The following is a 19,276-nucleotide window of genomic DNA, read 5'->3' as shown; positions in this document are numbered from 1 at the left end:
CGGATGATGGGGCAAGCTGGGATGTACTCCCATGAGAGGGGGCGAGCATGCTGACTAACCCCCAGCCAGAACAGCTCGGATGATGGGGCAAGCTGGGATGTACTCCCAAGGGAGGGGGCGAGCACACTGACTAACCCCCGGCCAGAACTGGATCTCGGATGATGGGGGCAAGCTTACTGAGGAGAAACAGAAAGTGAGAAATTCAGACAAAGGAAAAAAAAAACATTTAGAAGGGAAATCGAAGGAAAAGGTAAGTGAACCAACAATTCATGAAAAACATTTTGAGGATATCCCTATTGGGCAATCTCTTACCCTGAGTTGCCTATTGGGTGTCTGCGGCGGAGGAACACTTTCTTTCCAATCATCTCTGTCGGCCTGTGACCTGCGGGATCAGATAGCGGTTGTCTCATGTCTATGACGAGACCCATTGGATCAGTTCTGACCTCCCTGCCCCTTAATCTGCCATACTTGGCTGAATATAATATAACCTGATCTAAGGTGTAAGGTGTGTCTTTTTGTATTTTTTATTTGCCATGATTAAGATTTGGGTTTGGAAAGTACTTGTGTGAAGTTTTATCTGTTGTACATTCTGTTCTTCTATGTTATTTATATACACGTGCTTGTGATTACCTCCTGATCAATGTCTTTTCATGAGCTTTATTTAATTTATGATATGATGTGTATATGGAATATCTGAGTAATAAAATCCTTTGTTTCCATGTGTTTGATTTATTCTTGTTATACAGTATAGTCCTATTTCATTATAATAAAATGTACGTTTTTTTTTAACCACCTCAATACTGGCCACTTTCACCCCCTTCTTGCCCAGGCCATTTTTCAGTGCTGTCGCAATTTGAATGACAATTGCGCAGTCATGCAACACTGTACCCAAATTACATTTTTATATATATATATATATATATTATTATTTTTTTTCCCCCACAAATAGAGATTTCTTTTGGTGGTATTTGATCACCTCTGTGGTTTTTATTTCTTGCGCTATAAACAAAAGAAAAGGGACAAGTTTGAAAAAAAAAAAACACAATGGGCTGGATTCACGTAGATCTGCGCATTTTTACGGCGGCGTAGCGTATCGTATTTACGCTATGCCGCCTTAAAGCGGGGGTTCACCCGAATTTTTTTTTTTTTAACTTTAGATTGAGGCTAATTTTAGTAAGCAGGATCGGGTGGTTTTTTTTTTAAACCAATGCAGTACTTACCGTTTTAGAGATAGATGTTCTCCGCGGCTTCCGGGTATGGGCTGCGGGACTGGGCGTTCCTATTTGATTGACAACCTTCCGACCGTCGCATACAGCGCGTCACGAGTTGCCAAAAGAAGCCGAACGTTGGTGCGGCTCTATACGGCGCCTGCGCACCGACGTTCGGCTACTTTCGGCAACTCGTGACGCGCTGTATGCGACGGTCGGAAGGCTGTCAATCAAATAGGAACGCCCAGTCCCACAGCCCATACCCGGAAGCCGCGGAGAACATCTATCTCTAAAACGGTAAGTACTGCATTGATTTAAAAAAAAAAACACCCGATTCTGCTTCCCACAATTAGCCTCAATCTAATGTTAAAAATTTGTTTTTCAGGTGAACCACCGCTTTAAGTCAGAGAGGCAAGTGCTGTATTCACAAAGCACTTGCCTCCTAACTTACGGCGGCATTGCGTAAATGGGGCCGGCGTAAGCGCGCCTAATTCAAATGAGGATGAGGGGGGCGTGTTTTATGTAAATGATTGGTGACCCGACGTGATTGACGTTTTTTACGAACAGCGCATGCGCCGTCCATGTACATATCCCAGTGTGCATTGCTCCAAAGCACGCCGCAAGGACGTATTGGTTTCGACGTGAACGTAAATTACGTCCAGCCCCATTCACGGACGACTTACGCAAACGATGTAAAATTTTAAAATTTCGATGCGAGAACGACGGCCATACTTAACATTGGCTACGCCACCTAGGGGGCAGCTTTATCTTTACACGGTGTACCTCTTACGGAAACGGCGTATCTTTACTGCGACTTGCAAGCGTACATTCGTGAATCGGCGTATCTAGTCATTTACATATTCTACGCCGAAATCAACGGAAGCGCCACCTAGCGGCCAGCGGAAAAATTGCACCCTAAGATACGATGGCGCAGGCCGTCGTATCTTAGCTAGGTTTAAGTGTATCTCAGTTTGAGCATACACTTAAACTTACGACGGGCTTAGATTCCGAGTTACGTCGGCGTATCTACTGATACGCCGGCGTAACTCTTTGTGAATCCAGCACAATATTTTTAACTTTTTGTTATAATAAATATCCCAATTTTTAAAAAATATATATTTTTTTCCTCAGTTTAGGCCGATATGTATTTTTCTACAAATATTTGGTATAAAAAAAAAATATTGCAATAACCGTATATTGATTGGTTTGCGCACAAGTTATAGCGTCTACAAAATAGGGGATAGATTTGACATTTTTATGATTTTTTTTTTTTTTTACTAGTAACGATCTGCGATTTTTTTTCGTGACATATCGGACACTTTTGACACTATTTTGGGACCATTGTCATTTTATACAGCGATCAGTGCTATAAAAATGCACTGCTTGCTGTATAAATGACACCGGCAGGGAAGGGGTTAACACTAGGGGGCGATCAAGGGGTTAAATGTGTTACCTAGGGAGTGATTCTAACTGTAGTGGGAGGGGAGGATACCGATCGGTGTTCCTCTCCTCTGACAGGACGTGGATGTGTGTGTTTACACACACACACACACACATCCACAGTCCTGCTCTGTTTCCGGGCAATCACAGGTGCCCGGCGGACATTGTGGCCACCAAGCATGAGCATCAGCTCCCGAGTGACACAGCAGGCGTGCGTGCGCGCGCGCCCCCTAGAGGGCCGGGAGGCCGAGAACATCATATGACGCCAGCCCAGAACAAGAGCCGCACCGCCGAGCCGTCATTTGATGGGTGGCAAGTGGTTAAAGGATCCATCTATCCATCCTATAATGATAGTTCACTTTACAGCTGACACTCCCCCACAACATTCTTAAATCTCTTGGGAAGTTAATTAGTGGGATCTCCCTGCCAGCGATCCCAGATCGTCCTTTTATAGGATTTCTATTCCATCTCTTGCTGCTCTCTGCACTTATCGTATGAAATGTCACGACATAAAGCCATAAGGGAAGTTAAAGATGAAAGATTTACCTTGATATACTGGGTGGGCAGTGCACCCCGCTGATCAGAGGTCTAACTGGGGCCAGGGGCCAGGGTCAGTACATCTTCATTGTAGAACAGGAGCCAAACTACAAAGCATGGGGCCCCATAGCAACGTTCTGATGCCCGCCATTGTGGGCTGCTATGGCTAATACCACTGTTGTAGAACCAGATCTAAATAACTGCCTTTGCCGTTTTTGGATCCTGGGAGCGAACTACACTTATTATAAGTAGGATTGTCCCGATACCACTTTTGTAGGACCGAGTACAAGTACCGATACTTTTTTTCATGTACTCGCCGATACCGAATCCCGATACTTTTTTTTAAATGTGTCCCCAAATGCAGCCATGTCCCCCCACAAATGTAGCCATGTCCCCCCACATATGCAGCCATGTCCCCCATAAATCCAGCAATGTCCCCCCTATATGTAGCCATGTCCCCCCTATATGCAGCCATGTCCCCCCATACCTTGATGCCGCCGCCGCATGGGTTAAACAGCATGCGGGGAACATCACAGCTTTCATTTGAATAGCTGTAGTATTCCCGCTGCGCCGCGTATAGACACTCCCCCTTGCTCGGGATTGGACAGATCCCAAGCAAGGGGGAGTGTCTATACGCGGCGCAGCGGGAATACTACAGCTATTCAAATGAAAGCTGTGATATTCCCCGCCCGCTTTTTAACCCATGCGGCGGCGGCGTTGTTGCGGTATGCGACGGGGTCGGCAGCGGCATTCATTGCGGGGGGGGGTGGGTGGGTGTATCAAGTATTCTATTTAGGTATCGGGGGTATTTGCGGGAGTACAAGTACTCCTGCAAATACTCGGTATCGGTCCCGATACTGGTATCGATATCGGGACAACCCTAATTATGAGGTCTTCTAATTTACTAATCTGCTATGGGCCACCAGTGAATTATTTGTACTGATGGCTGCAGAAGACATTTTGGCAGCTTAACTGAAGGAATCCCCTATGTATATACAGGCGTTACAAACATCCCACTTACAAACGACTTTTAAGCCCTGTACACACGGCCAGGAATCCCGTCAGGAAAAAAACGTTGGTTTTCCTGACGGAATTCCTGGCAAGCTTGCCGTGCATACAGACGGCCATTCAAAAGAACCGCCGTTCTTTTGAATGACAAGAACGCCGTGACGTCATTGACTATGACGAGCCGGCGCTCTCCACATTCGATGCTGTCGCTGGACATCTTGTTACACCCCACACTAACCTTGTATGCTGCCGCGCATGCGTCAAACTCTTATCGAGCATGCGCGGGTTTACCTGGGACAGCTGACGTCACCGCGTATTGAGGACGTGCCTCGTTTGTTTGTTCGCCGGCCGGCTACAACTTGTCCTTGCTGTTTTTAAACATTTTAACTGTAAGTGTTCTACTTTTTTTAATTTATTAAATCTTGGCGGTACTTCACTATGTGAGTCTGTATATCTTTCATGGTTCCTGGCTATCTGATCTCTGGATTGAAAGGACTTGCTTGACAAACGCCTCCTTGCTGTAGACCGTAACACACTGACATGCAATATTGATCCCTTGAGGGTCGCCTAGTTCTGGTAAGGGTCAGTGTGTCTTTATGGTGGTGGTACTCCAGCTTTACTTCACAGTGTCTGTCAACATTAGCCACCGGGAGTTAGTCTGAGTGTTTGTTCACCATACGTTTTTGCACTATTTTTTTCTTTTGTTCTCTTTTTTACTGGGCTGAGTCCACTGAAGTAAGAACTCCTGCACCGTTCCATGTTGGATCTACTCGTGGCTACACCATGGATGGCTCTTTTTGATCCTTGGGGATCTATACTTCTGGTAAGGGTTAAGCCTGAACGTTTTCACTCGGATATTGTTCCAACACTAACCACAGAATTGGATTCACCTCTTATTTTTTGGACTATTATTAGAAACAATTTTTTTAATCAAGTTTTTTACCAATTTGTATGTGCACACTTATTGGGACTTTTAATTTGTTGATCTTTTGGTCACCTTCACGAGCTGTCTCTAGTACAGCTCCTTTTATTTTTATTTTGTATGGTCACTCATATATAATTTTTAGCGCAACTCCCACCTTTTAACATCCGTTTTTTATGTTGTATAACATTTTGAGTTTGCTGCTGTTTTAGGAGTTTTTTTTGGTATGCGCATTTTTTCACTTCTTACATATACAGACGACCGGTTTTCTTGGCAGGAAACACTATGCCAGGAATCCCGACGGGAAAATAGAGAGCAGGTTCTCTATATTCCCGTCGGGATTCCCAGCCAAATGCTCTCCTGGCAGTTTTCCTGCTGGGAAAACCGGTCGTGTGTACGAGGCTTTACTTACAAATGGAGGGAGACAACAGGAAGCGAGAGGAAATCTACCCCTAGGAATGGAAATTCACTCCTGGAAGAGTTATTATGGGAAAAAGGTGTCCCATTTGTCATTGGGACAGAAAGTGAGGTGAAATCTTCTAAACAGGGGCACAGAAATCTAAACAAATGTTACAGAGGTGATAACCCTTCCCTATGCTGTCCAAGATTTTTATTTTTTTTGCCTGGAGCTACACTTTACATGTTTACATGTCCTGTGATCGGTCCCCGGAGCTGATGAACGGGGAGAGCTGCGTGTAAACACGGCTTCCCCCGTTCTTCACTGTGGCGGCATCATCAATCGTGTGATCCCTTTTATAGGGGAGACACAATCGATGACGTCACACCTACAGCCACACCCCCCTACAGTTGTAAACACACTTCAGGTCACACATAACCCCATCAGTGCCCCCTTGTGGTTAACTCCCAAACTGCAACTGTCATTTTCACAATAAACAATGCATTTTAAATGCATTTTTTGCTGTGAAAATGACAATGGTCCCAAAAATGTGTCAAAATTGTCCGAAGTGTCCGCCATAATGTCGCAGTCACGAAAAAAATCGATGATCGCTGCCATTAGTAGTAAAAAAAAAAAATGCAATAAAACTATCCCCTATTTTGTAAACACTATATATTTTGCGCAAACCAACTGATAAACGCTTATTGCGATTTTTTTTTTTACCAAAAATAGGTAGAAGAATACTTATCGGCCTAAACTGAGGCAAAAAATTTTTTTTTATATATATTTTTGGGGGATATTTATTATAGCAAAAAGTAAAAAATATTGAATTTTTTTTCAAAATTGTCGCTCTATTTTTGTTTATAGCGCAAAAAATAAAAACCGCAGAGGTGATCAAATACCACCAAAAGAAAGCTCTATTTGTGGGAAAAAAGGACGCCAATTTTGTTTGGGAGCCACGTCGCACGACCGCGCAATTGTCAGTTAAAGCGACGCAGTGCTGAATCGCAAAAAGGGGCAAGGTCCTTTGGGTCCGGGTCTTAAGTGGTTAAGAACAACCCTACAAAATGGTTTGTAACCCGGGGACCACCTGTATAAAGCCACAATTTTGTTATCTTAATGGTACAGTGCATGACACAGGAAACATATTTATACACTATGGGTTATAAGCTTGTACCTTCAGATGATTAGACACTGGCCCGCTTCAAAAGCCATCCTAGGGCCCCCCTTTATAACCCTACCCCTCTCCATGAGTCCCCAGTTTTTTTGCTAGTGTCTGAAGGTGAGAAATCGGCTTCACTAGTTCATTTTGAGATCTTTTGATGTAAAGCGCATTATAAATAAAATGTATTATTATATATATTTTATTTTTTTGGAATTTATCAATCAACCCTCACTGCCTTTTAATGCCTACAGAGAAGCAATGTATCCGGATCAGTAAACTATAATTGGTGGCCCATTGTTATCCCTGTTGTGATTGTAAGGTCATGATTTACCTAAAAGGTGCAAAAACACTCAAGAACGAGATTTGTTCTATAAAAGTTATACTTTTTATTGCAGTTAAACACAAATACATGTTTACAGTGCAGAATGGGGTGGCAAAGCCAGATCTGGTGAATTCTCACTCCTATGTACAAAACGTTGATCCTTGCGAATGAGTTGTGGTAAATGCTGGAATTAAATTAGCTTTAACAGTCGGCTCATTTAGCAGGGTAGCAATGAACAAATTGCACGCCGCAACCGGCCAGCTACCATCTTATGCCCTTTTGGATGAAGAATGACATTTGATTGACTAGTTGCCCATCACCATTGCTGCTTGTACTGCCATCTTGTGTTCATTGACTGTTCTTTGTTGTCATTTTAATAAAGTTCATTAAAAAAAAACTGGTACAATTTATAAAAAAAAACAAGATGGATGAAACTGTCCCATGAGCCATGCAGGTGGGTCATTTTCTTGGTTAGAAAAGTTGGCGTTTGTTTATAGAAAGGTTCTTTTCTTCACACGTTTGTTATAAATTCATGGCTTCTGTTAGTTTCCTCTCTTCAGGTATACCATTGACCTGCAATAATAAAGAAACACGCCAGTCAGAACTGAACATTAAACCTTGAGAGGCCTGTTTCCGTCTTCATTCATGCGGACGTGTTACAGTTCATCAGTCCCCCATTTATTAGCAGTCTGGTGATCTGAGAACCCCTTCCTGTGATACACGAGAGATGTTCCCGAACAGACCCACCTCAATGCTTGTGCTAAAAAGTTTCACACTGCCAAAATCAGATTCATGTGTTCCCTATGGACTCATTTTCAGGTCACTGTTGCTGTTGCTGCTGATTTTTGATCATTTATATAAATGCCGAAAACTAAAACGCTCACAACAGCCAATAGGTTTCAGATGGCTTTTCACAAGGACAAGCTACAAAATGACAGTTGTAATCTGATTGGTCGTCACACACAGACTTTTCTCCATTTATTGTCAACTATCCAAAATGCAGCGTAAGATCAACTAACATGTTTCCTTTTGAGCAACTACAGTATGTTACCTATTGGGATGAGCGTAGCGAAACCCGGTTTTCGGGAGGTTCTGTGAATTCAGCACCAAATCCCATTCCATTCTATGGGAGCTGAATCTTATTTTTTTTATCTGGACTTTTTCAAGGCCAGTTTGTAAGCTTTTGTTCAAAGGGGGCATGGGTAGCTGGGCACTGGAGGCGGTGCATCTATAGGGGGCGCTAGAGCGCCGCCCCCTCTGGCTCTCGCACCGCCACTGATAATAACATAGATTCATGCATTGCATGAATCTGTTATTGTTGCCGGCTGCCGCCAACTATTCAGATGGCCGGACGGTGAGCGCCGGCCACCTGAATAACGACAGCTGGTTGGCTGTGCAGAAGTGCCTATCAGAGCCAGCGGCTCTGATAAGTTTCCGGGAGCCGGAGGGCTGTACTCGGAAAGCCTATCTATGGGACGTACGGGTGGTGCGTTCCTTAGATAAGACTGACAGGCGTCTCACCCAAATCGGGTTCACCGGTTCTTGTTACCGGTAACCTGATTGGCTGAAGCAACATCGAGGGCGGGACTAGGGAGAAGACATCGAGGGAGCGTGGAGGGAGGATGGTTGACCCGAGAAAGGTAAGTGCCAGGAGACAGGGGGGAAGAAATCTGGTGGTTTTTGAGGGGGCACAATGGCATGGCACAGTGGCGAGAATGGCATAGCACAGTGGCGACAATTAATGGGCACAGTGGCTGCGTTTGGCATGGCACAGTGGTGACAATTGATGGGCACAGTGGCGACAATGGCATGGCACAGTGGCGACAATTGATGGGCACAGTGGCGACAATGGCATGGTACAGTGGCTGCGTTTGGCATGGCACAGTGGCGACAATGGCATGGCACAGTGGCGACAATTGATGGGCACAGTGGCGACAATGGCATGGCACAGTGGCTGCATTTGGCGTGGCGACAATTGATGGCACAGTGGCTGTGTTTGGCATGGCACAGTGGCGACAATTGATGGGCACAGTGGCGACGATGGCACAGTGGCTGCGTTTGATAGCATGGCACAGTGGCGACAATTGATGGGCACAGTGGCTGCGTTTGATGGCATGGCACAGTGGCGACAATTTTATGGCACAGTGGCGTAAATTTTATGGCACAGTGGCCACTTTTGATGGGCACAGTGGCGGCAATTGATGGGTACAGTGAGGCTGCAATTGATGTTTTTTTTTTCATTTGTTTGCGCCCCCCCAAAAATTTTGAGCACCAGCCGCCACTGACTGGAGGATATGTGTAATTAAAAAAAAATCTTAAAAATACAGTGGAAAGAGGGTATTTTAATGCAGTTAAAGGGGCAATATTACAAATACCACAAATGCTTTTAATAACTGGTCTTAAAACTGCTAATTTGATTAGAGAGCAGTTCAATGTACTGCTTTAACAGTGGTATGTTATATTTACCAACAGCAGCTGGGGATCTGTCACTTAAGTCGGCAATAGATGGTTCGAATCTCGGCCGATCCCTGATTCGAACCATGTATGGACAGGCTGATTGTACCCAAGTTGATCAACTTGGGTACAACCAGTGTGTCCGATTTTTCATGCGATTATTGCCAGGGGCTATAGCCGCCCGGGACAGCTCCCTGCACTCCTCCCCCACCGGAAGAACACAATAGCTCCGCGGGAGGGATTCCCACATCAACACTGACTGTATTGAGGGGGGAATGGCCGGCTTTAGAAGTAATAGCACTAACATTAAATGACAGATCCTTAGCCAGCTCCTAGTTGTAGGCAAACCGGTTAGGTATCCTGTGACCTCACTAACCATATTTGGCCAATGATGCCACTTAAAATCCCCAGATGGCTTGTTGACATACAGCATCTTGCCAGGGATCTTCTGTTTGCAATGGGTGTAGCGACCGGGCAGCATCATTGGGAGTTGGGTCATTGTGATGACATTAGTTTTACATCGGGATGGTTTATTTTTTATGTTTTTATTTTATTAAAAAATAAAGGACTTTTTTCCTGTGTGAGTCTTCTTATTTATTTTTTACAGTGCATTTTTGGACTATGTACCCTATGCTCCTTCCCTTAAGGGGGGGGGCAGATATTTGGGGACCCACTTATTCTGAAGTGGATTTACGGTCCTATTTTTCTCTGCTCTATGCCTAGATAAGAGACTGGTATGATTTTTTTTGTTGTTGTTAAAGGGCAGTAAAAAAAAAATGGCATGGCGTCCCCCTAAAGTTTCATAAAGATTTTTATCCAGGTATGCAGCCTGGGTAGCCAGGATAGGGTGGGGGGCAGCAAGTGTGCCAGGGTATCTTTCTGGGAAAAGCCTCATTCCAGCAACCCGTCTCTCAAAAGGGATGTAGACGTTTGTGAGACTTATTGGTATCTGGAAGCCCTTGTTAGAATAAGGGTTCCCCAAGACATCCGGCCCCCTACCCTAGAGAAATGCGTACAGGGTACATAGTAGTACCCCTTGTTACTCATTCACCAAAAAATATGTAAACACTAAATAAAAACACCCACATAGTAAAAAGTCCTTTATTACAAATGAAAAAAAATGATGTCACTCAATGTAAATCCAATGCCAATAACGATGATCCGCTGCCCACCAATGTTGACCTGTCACACTACCGGTGCAAAATGACAGACCCCCTGGCTGGCTGCTACTTTATATATAAACAAACCAGCCAGGGAACCTGGATAATGTCTTTGACCAAATGTGGATCTGGCTTTTTGCCACAGTCTTGCTACAGCACCAAATGACAGACTTGCAGCTGATGATTGTTTAAAACATAATCTGGGTGAACTGGACAAATATGGCCACTTGCATTTTCCATCAGAAGCCCCTGTGAGGGGTTGTCAACACATTTTACCTATTTGAAATACATTTCTTTAAGGGCTCATTTACACTTGCTTAGACTTCAACACACATTAAAGCGGTTGAAACCCCCCCCCCCCCCCAAAAAAAAAAAAACCTGCAAGACAAAGGCATAATGAGCTAGTATGCATTACTTACCTTAGATCGAAGCCCCCAAAGCTGTCCTTATCTTCCCCTCCAGCCGCAGACATATCTCCCGGAGGTTACTTCCGGGTATCGCCGCTCTGGCGCTGTGATTGGCCGGAGCGGAGATAACGTCACTCCACGCAATCGCGCGCGGGATCCATCAATGCCGGCATTATTCATTCAGAAAACCGGCGATCTCAGTGCGCCTGTGCCGTTGACAACGGTGCATTCTTTTTGGCAAATATCTCCTAAACCGTGTAGGTTTAGGAGATATTGCAAACACCTACAGATAAGCCTTAGACCCCTTTCACACTGAGGAGTTTTTCGAAAAACTCCTGCACTGCATACTCAATGTGAAAGCCCGAGGGCTTTCACACTGAGGCGATGCGCTGGCGGGAGAGAAAAAAATCTGCCAGCAGCATCTTTGGAGCGGTGAGAGGAGCGGCGTGTATACCGCTCCTTCCCATTTAAACCAATGGGAAACCGCGGGCGGTATTAACCCTTTATCGGCCGCTAGCGGGGGTTAATACTGCACCGCTAGCGGGCAAATCCCGCAGCAAATCTGACGGTATAGCGCCGCTATTTTTAGCGGAGCTATACCACCACCGCGCCTCCCGCCCCAGTGTCAAAGGTGCCTTAATCTAGCACTACCTGTAGGTGAAAGTTGTAATGGAGGGTTTACTTCCATTTTAAAGAGCTTCAACATGTTTTTTTTTTTTATGCTTCTGTGGTGCTTTTTTGAAGCTTATATAAAGCTTAGCTGCCCTTCGTGTGTGTTGATATCTCATACCTGCAATTTCTCCAAAACAAAGTGAAGCTAAAGCTGAAGCCTTGTAAAAGCTGCAGGTGCTTCAAGCAATCTTTGCCATAGACTTCTATGGAGGCTTTAAAGATGCTTTGAAGCATCACTAAAGCGACATGGGGTGTAATTTTTTGAAGCAAAAGCCAAACCAAAGCAAACACAAGGGGCTAGATTCAGGTAGGGCGGCGTATTTGTACGGCGGCGTAGTGTATCGTATTTACGCTACGCCGCTGTAAATCAGAGAGGCAAGTGCTGTATTCACAAAGCACTTGCCTCCTAAGTTACGGCGGCGTATCGTAAATGGGGCCGGCGTAAGCGCGCCTAATTCAAATGAGTATGAGGGGGGCGTGTTTTATGTAAATGGGTGTTGACGCGACGTGATGCGCCATCCGTGTACATATCCCAGTGTGCATTGCTCCAAGGTACGCCGCAAGGACGTATTGGTTTCGACGTGAACGTAAATTACATCCAGCCCTATTCGCGAACGACTTACGCAAACAACGTAAAATTTTCAAATTTCGACACGGGAACGACGGCCATACCTAACATTGGCTACGCCACCTATGGGGCAGCTTTATCTTTACGCGGCGTATCTCTTACGGAAACGGCGTATCTTTACTGCGACGGGCAAGTGTACGTTCGTGAATCGGCACCTAGCGGCCAGCGTAAATATGCAACTAAGATACGACGGCGTAAGAGACTTACGCCGCTCGTATCTTAGCCTAATTTAAGCGTATATGGTTTCCAGAATACGCTTAAATTTACGACGGCGCAGATTCAGAGTTACGTCGGCGTATCTACTGATACGCCGGCGTAACTCTCTCTGAAACTAACCATTTTATTTAGTGACAGAAGCTTTGACTGGCATTCAGAGAGTTTTAACAAAGCCTGTCCAAAGCCATGTTTTTAAGCAAGTGTAAATGAGCCCTAAGCGTTTGACATACTGTAAGCTCATTGATAAAGCCCAATTAATTGTACAGTGACCAATAACAGTAGCAATAGAGCTATAAGTTTGGGTATTCCATGTGTAATATCACAGAAGGCTTTAAATTTAAAAGGAAAACAGTTGACTGTTGGTTCTACTTACTTCGAACCTCTGAAATGTTGCCATGCGGAATTCTCCTTTGGATTCGGAAAGCAGTAATGAAGAGGAAGATAAATGTGAAATTCCCCGTTCTGCTTCCACATGCAGTTCTTACACATATTTGTTTTTTGTCAAACAGGATAAAGTTTTAAATGTAATTTAAAAGTCATCCCACTTCCTATATGCAGGAGATTGCATCCTCCTGACTTTTTCTTCTATTTCTTGGGGGACGATATGAAAATCACAACAAGCTTTCAACATGTACTTCTATGGTCCTGCAAATTTGACCTCCAGAGTCCCTGGATTACCTTACTGCCAATTACACCAAAAAACTGTGAAGAATCTTCTTTTCCCCGGCTTCTAGTATGGGTAGATGGATTCATTTATTTCTTCATGTCACACTGTCTTATTTTTTATTCTGCTGTCCACCTCTATCAATCTGATCTTTTATTAACAAACTGAGAAAAATATCAACTGTGGCACAAGTCATTTTTAAGGGGGCTACGGTGAGCACAGATGTGGAATCAATGCTTTGTAAAGAGAATGTAATAGCAATGATCTCTAGCAGTCCCCTTTAACGCGTCTCCAGTCTATTACTGTCTAATGCCGCGTACGCACGGTCGGAATTTCAGATGGAAAAGGTCAGATGTGAGCTTTTCTTCGGATATTCCGACCGTGTGTATGCCCCATCTGACTTTTTCCATCGGAATTTCCGAAGGACTTAGAGAGCAGGTTCTCTATTTTTCCGTCGGAAATTGCGACTGAGTTATGCCCGGTCAAAAGTAAGACCGCGTGTACGCAGTGGTCTCAGCCCGGCTCCCGGTGGGTGTGCTATGCAAGGTAAACCTGCGCTTAGTACGCCCACCCCCCTCCCACAAAAACCACCACACTTACACGCACTCGAAATTCGGTTAACATGCACGCACTTTGACCACGCGGTCTCTAAAATGAGAGGCGAAGGATTAACGGGGCTGGTTGAGCGGGCTAGATCCTCTCACTCCCTTATAGGGAGTCCCTCTGCCCCGTTGGGCTTCAAAGCGGAGCAGGTAGGGCGGGCTGTGTGGGAGGACCCCCTCACACACCCGCCATTGCCACCCGGGGCATGGAGAAAGGTGGCAGATTGCCTCTGGGGGAGGCCTGCCTACTCCCAACTCCTGCAGTCCGGCTCCTCTCTCGAGTACACGCACAAAATACACAAAAAAATAAAAAAAGACCGCGTGTACGCAGCATAATAACGCATGTTTCCAGTCTCTGACTAGGTGCCGTTGCATGTCTGCAGCCTCAGCCAGCTTTTTGTAGCTTAATGCCACGTACACACGATTGGTTCATCTGATGAAAACGGTCTGATGGATTTTTTCATCAGATATCCGACGAAGCTGACTTTCATCAGTCTTGCCTACACACCATCAGTTAAAAATCCAATCGTGTCCAACGCAGTGACGTAAAACACAACGACATGCAGAGAAAAATTAAGTTCAATGCTTCCGAGCATGCGTCGACTTGATTCTGAGCATGCGTGGATTTTTGACCGATGGATTTCCCCACAGACGATTGTTTTTTTCTATCGGTTTTTAAACCATCAGAAAATTTTAAAACAGGTGCTATTTTTTTTCACCGATGGGAAAAAAAACCGATGGGGCCCCCACACGATTGGTTCGTCCGAGGAAAACGGTCCATCTGACCGTTTTCCTCAGACGAACCGATCGTGTGTACAGGGCATTACAGTCACTGAATATTATGTGTGGCCCTTCAGTGATGTCAGAGACTACACTTAAGGCCCCCCTTTTTTAAGCAAGTTGACCATTATTTGCGTACAGGGTGGGCAATACTTATGGGCTTGGGAGCTCCCTTATGTTTCCTTCAATTTAAGCCTGAAGGAAACAGTGTTTGCAAGCACTGTGCACACCTCTCTACGTTAAACCATAGCCTGTCACTAAATTAAACCATATACCCACAATGATTTGCTCTACTGACCTGGATTGTGTTGCTGAGGTATTGCTGTCTGATGTGGTATTGTCCTGGGAAACACAATGAAACATTTGTCAGTTCATGGTGGAACCATCTGCAGGTCAAGCATTGTTTTTTTATTGGACACACATTACACGAGAATCATTAAAGGCTAACTGTACTTTTAACATGTTTAACTCTCTTAACAGAGGCATAAGAGGCTGTAATTGTGCTGTCCTCCCTCTGTTGGCGCTATATAAATCGTGAATAATAATGAATAATAATAAATACAAATAGTGGGACAATTGCAATGTTTTGTCATGGCTACCCTGGAGGCTTCCCCTCTCCACCGACATCTCTGTGGCACCTGGCATTCTGCACCCCAAATGAAAAACTCCTTAACTACTGGTGGCCAGTGACCTATACTGTCGACGGCCAATACCCTGCTACAAGCCAACATCCATCATCCAAGGTCCCTCATCAGTGGCATCCCCATGGGACAGATCCTCTGCGTATTCACCGGAACTGTACCTGTGATGAGGGACTATAGGGAAGAAGCTATGATATATAATATGTACTGGAGGTTCTGAGAGAGAGGCTATCAACACAGAGTCATTAGGAGAGCCAGGAAATGAGCATCAGGTTGTAGTAGGAGCGATCTGCTGTCTGTGATGTGCCCTATAGACCCAGTACAGGTCATTACCCAATACAGAACTCAGTGAGAGGAAGTGAGGGCATTTCCTGATCTGTTCCCTGCAATTGGCCGCCATGATGGACCCAAGACCCCTTATGGTCACAAAACGAGCCAGAAATCTCAATGATTAGCTGGTCCAGTTGAAATTTATATTCAAGCCAATGAAGACCTGGCTTACTGGGCTACCAAAAACAACTGGCATGTTCCCATGTGGGCATTGCCAAATTTTCTCCTTTGTGGAGAAATCCGATGTGGACTTTTCAAATTAGGCAATTTATTATTTGCTGCACTAAACACCTATTATACATGTTGTGTCCATGCTCCAAATTTTATGTGGAAAAACTAAGCCTCAGCTAAGGGTCCACATTGGAAAACACATCGAAAGCATTAGGCATCAGGATGACAATAAGCCACTAGCACAGAAATTTGCCACAGTACTAAGCGGAAGGCCAGTTGGATTAAGTGTTAAGGGTATTTATTCCTAAATTCATTCTCCCGCAAAGGGGAATTCAATACCATACTTCTCTGTAAGGAGAAAATATTGATCTTTAAACTAGGTAGACTAGCCCCAAGGGGTCTAAATTCAGAGTTGAATTTACAAGTTTTCCTTGACCCTTGAATCAGGTGGCAGAAGTATCAACTGTTGTCCTGCTGATAGGCCTCTAAAGTATTCGCCAATCCAGTGAGAGTCTGAGTCTGGGTGCTTTAAATAGTACATAAATATCTATCAAAGTTTATTTATGGAGTAATATTATTAGTGTCAGTCGGCACACAGAAGGAAAGAAGCTAAGATACTGCTGCCAGTATTTGGGGTCTACTTAGTAACTTCAGAGCTATACTGGCTTGGAAAGTACAAACACTCAAGTAATCCAATCCAATTCACAAAGTAATCCAATTCTTTATAAACCAGGAGTCCAGACAGGCTTCATTTTTTGCCTTTGTGGATTGCTGGGCAGATGGGAATAGCTGACTGCACTAAATTTGCCAGCCATTTTCCCTGCCCCAAACCCCCCCCCCACTGCCAGTTTACATGCTATGGTGGTATTTGTGCAGTAGGGTGCTAGTAGGGATGCCAAACCTTCAAATATAAACTCTGCGCTGTGATATCTGCCATCACAGGCCAAAACCATCAGTGTATTGTCTACCTATAACTTGTCTGCATTTGCCCTTACCAAGAATACAATATAAAGCAGCATTTCTCAACCTTTTTGCCGAGGGGAACTCCTAAAACAATTTTCGGGGTCTTGGGGAACCCTTTTGAAAACCAATTCATCAGGGTCAATGGGTAAAATTACCCTCAAATTGGTGGTCAGTTGTAAGTTGGCTTTGCTGAATGGCATTGGTTCCAGGACTTTGTAGGCACCATCACACGAGAAGTCAATCAGTCACAGCTCATAGAAACCTCTAGAGGAACCCAAGAGCCCCCCCAGGGAACCCTGGTTGAGAATGGCTGATATAGAGAGACACAAGTGTGCAGACCAGAACTGAGAATTCGCAATTTACTTGACACAGCTGAAAATGATATGGACCAGAACATAGACATTTAGCTAAACTAATGTAGAGGTCACCTTCTTCTAACAATCTGATCTGTTTCTCCAGTGATTAAATGTGCAGTACATTACAGAAATGATATTTTATGGTTCCATGCTGTGCCATCACAATAATCTAGAGCAACTATATTCCTTGTTCCCAGTCCTGGTCTGTAGTTGATCTCTATGATCACAGCTCTCAGAACAACAAAAACAAAAAAATGTTATGTGAAGAACATTGGTGGTGCAGACTAAGGACTTTACAGCTCCTAAGCCAACAATTAATACTCACTGCTGTGTTTGCATTAGTGGCATGTTGGTATTATCGTAGGTGTCTGTGTGAAGTGGCGGCACCATTTCGCCAGTCACCGGGTGGAAAACTGGAAGCGTGGACAAAGGCCAGGCAATCTCCCTGTGCTTGGACATGTCACGAAGTTCTTTGGATGATTTCTGGATAGCGCTGTGGTGAACAAGCTGAATACTGGAGTAAAACAGAAAGGTATAATATTACATTTTGTTCATTTTACTCGTATCTCATTGTCTGAGAGACTTTACTGCACTGTTGTAAATCAGAAAGATATTAGAAGGTTTCATTACTTCAACACCCCAACAATAAGCAAAGTTGTCAGCAAAAAACATTTATAAAAGTGTTGGAAGAAAGTACATTGTGGTTGCTTATAGTACACCATTGAAAACAGAGAAGGTACAGTTCTTTTTCAGAATTTTGATAGATAAGGACCTAAGATATTGGCCAACACTATCCAATTTGTTAGTTCAGGTTTTCATGTCTACCGAAAAGTTGACAAGTTCTTAGCTGTCTCTGGGACACCACTGCCAAGTTTTCCCCAGAATGCTCTGCTAGCTCATTGCAGTCATTAAAACACAAGTGACAGTATCAAACTCCTCAATGGATTTTCCCTACTGTAGAATAGATAAATGAGGACTCCAGCCATGGGAGACACAAAGCCTTGTAGAATCAGGTAAATATGCTTTTCTTTACGCTTGGGTTCGCTGAACCTTTGGCAAATCTTACTTGGGCAGATTTGTTTAGTACTAGAGGCAAATCCCAATAAAGTATATTGAGTGTAGGGGGGTCTTGTTAAATTCCAGCCATTTTTAGGGCTAATAGGCAAATTACTTTGACTTTTTTTAGGCAAAAGATATGAGAAGCTGGGCACTGCCATGGGAAACATGCGTCGATGCAAACAAAAAATGTAAAATACCATACAGTGGGGAGAGGGTCTTTTCATGCAGCTTCGAGGCAATATTATAAATACACAAATCGTTAAATTTAGACACTTGGGGGGGCTGCCTTAAAACTGTATGTTCATAACAGTATGATTCTTACAGACAGTCTCAGTGATAGCGTACACTGATATTTGTTTGTGGACCCCAATCTGATTCATTGCAATTTAAAAAAAAGGCTATTTTCCAGGTAGGTTTAGCAGCTACACATGCTTTTTGAAAAAGTGGTAATAGGACCCCTTTGGCCAGTAGTCTGCTGTGGCTGTCCATTTTCTCGCTGTTTCAAAACTGTCACGCTCCTGGTTTAATTTCTATCATGCTTGAATTAAGAAATACAAGACCACAGAGGATAAAGCAGTGTAAAATCGGCCAGCAGCAGGATAGTTTTAATAAGGGATAAAATGCCTAACCGGGGTATGCCTAACTTTTATCTATGGGGTTGGGGTGCATTGATTGTGAGTGACATATTGTGAGGTGGTTTTTCTATCCTTCATGCAATGGATTGGCATGCTGCAAAAAAAGAAAAGAAAAAGGCAGCTCCAAGGACAGATGGTCATTAACGATCGAATGTTCCTGTTTGAGCACCCCAAAATGTAAAAAGTGGCCTTATGAGCATAACACAAAGTTAAATAAAAACCGATAAAAGAAAACACCAAAATGCCACCCTGAAACAAAAGTCCACTTTTTAATGGGATGCCTTATTTGCCCAAATAACTAGCAATTAGAATTCACGTTTTAGAACTGATCCAAATCTCTCCTAACCCTAACCTATGCAATTTGTCTTTTTGTATCTTTTCCTACCCTTTCCTATAGCAACTGACACTACAACTTCTCTGTGCCCCATTTTTGTACTTAGGGGACTGGCTTATCCAAAAGTCCCCTCTCTAAGCTTGCTGACCATACCTCAAAGGCCATGCAATGCATCACAGTTTTAAAAACAATCTCCTGGGTAAAT

At 44.0% G+C, this 19,276-nt stretch overlaps 1 protein-coding gene across 4 annotated transcripts in view; it reads right to left on the bottom strand.

The window, feature by feature from the left end:
• Positions 1-7,039: 7,039 nt before the first annotated feature.
• Positions 7,040-19,276, bottom strand: part of SGCE (sarcoglycan epsilon) — a 105,365-nt gene continuing 93,128 nt past the window's right edge. For 3 of the 4 annotated variants that reach the window (XM_040352314.1, XM_040352315.1, XM_040352317.1), the window contains 4 exons: positions 17,369-17,557; positions 14,881-14,924; positions 12,910-12,944; positions 7,040-7,572 (listed from right to left, as the gene is read on the bottom strand). In XM_040352314.1, coding sequence (XP_040208248.1) covers positions 7,522-7,572; positions 12,910-12,944; positions 14,881-14,924; positions 17,369-17,557 — 319 coding nt within the window. In that variant the 3' untranslated portion in view covers positions 7,040-7,521. The remainder of the gene's footprint in view (positions 7,573-12,909; positions 12,945-14,880; positions 14,925-17,368; positions 17,558-19,276) is intronic. The other variant, XM_040352316.1, reaches the window with a different exon arrangement.

The sequence above is a fragment of the Rana temporaria genome, chromosome 5 (assembly GCF_905171775.1).
Source record: "Rana temporaria chromosome 5, aRanTem1.1, whole genome shotgun sequence".
Lineage (NCBI taxonomy): Eukaryota > Metazoa > Chordata > Amphibia > Anura > Ranidae > Rana > Rana temporaria.
This window is presented reverse-complemented; position numbering and strand designations above follow the sequence as displayed.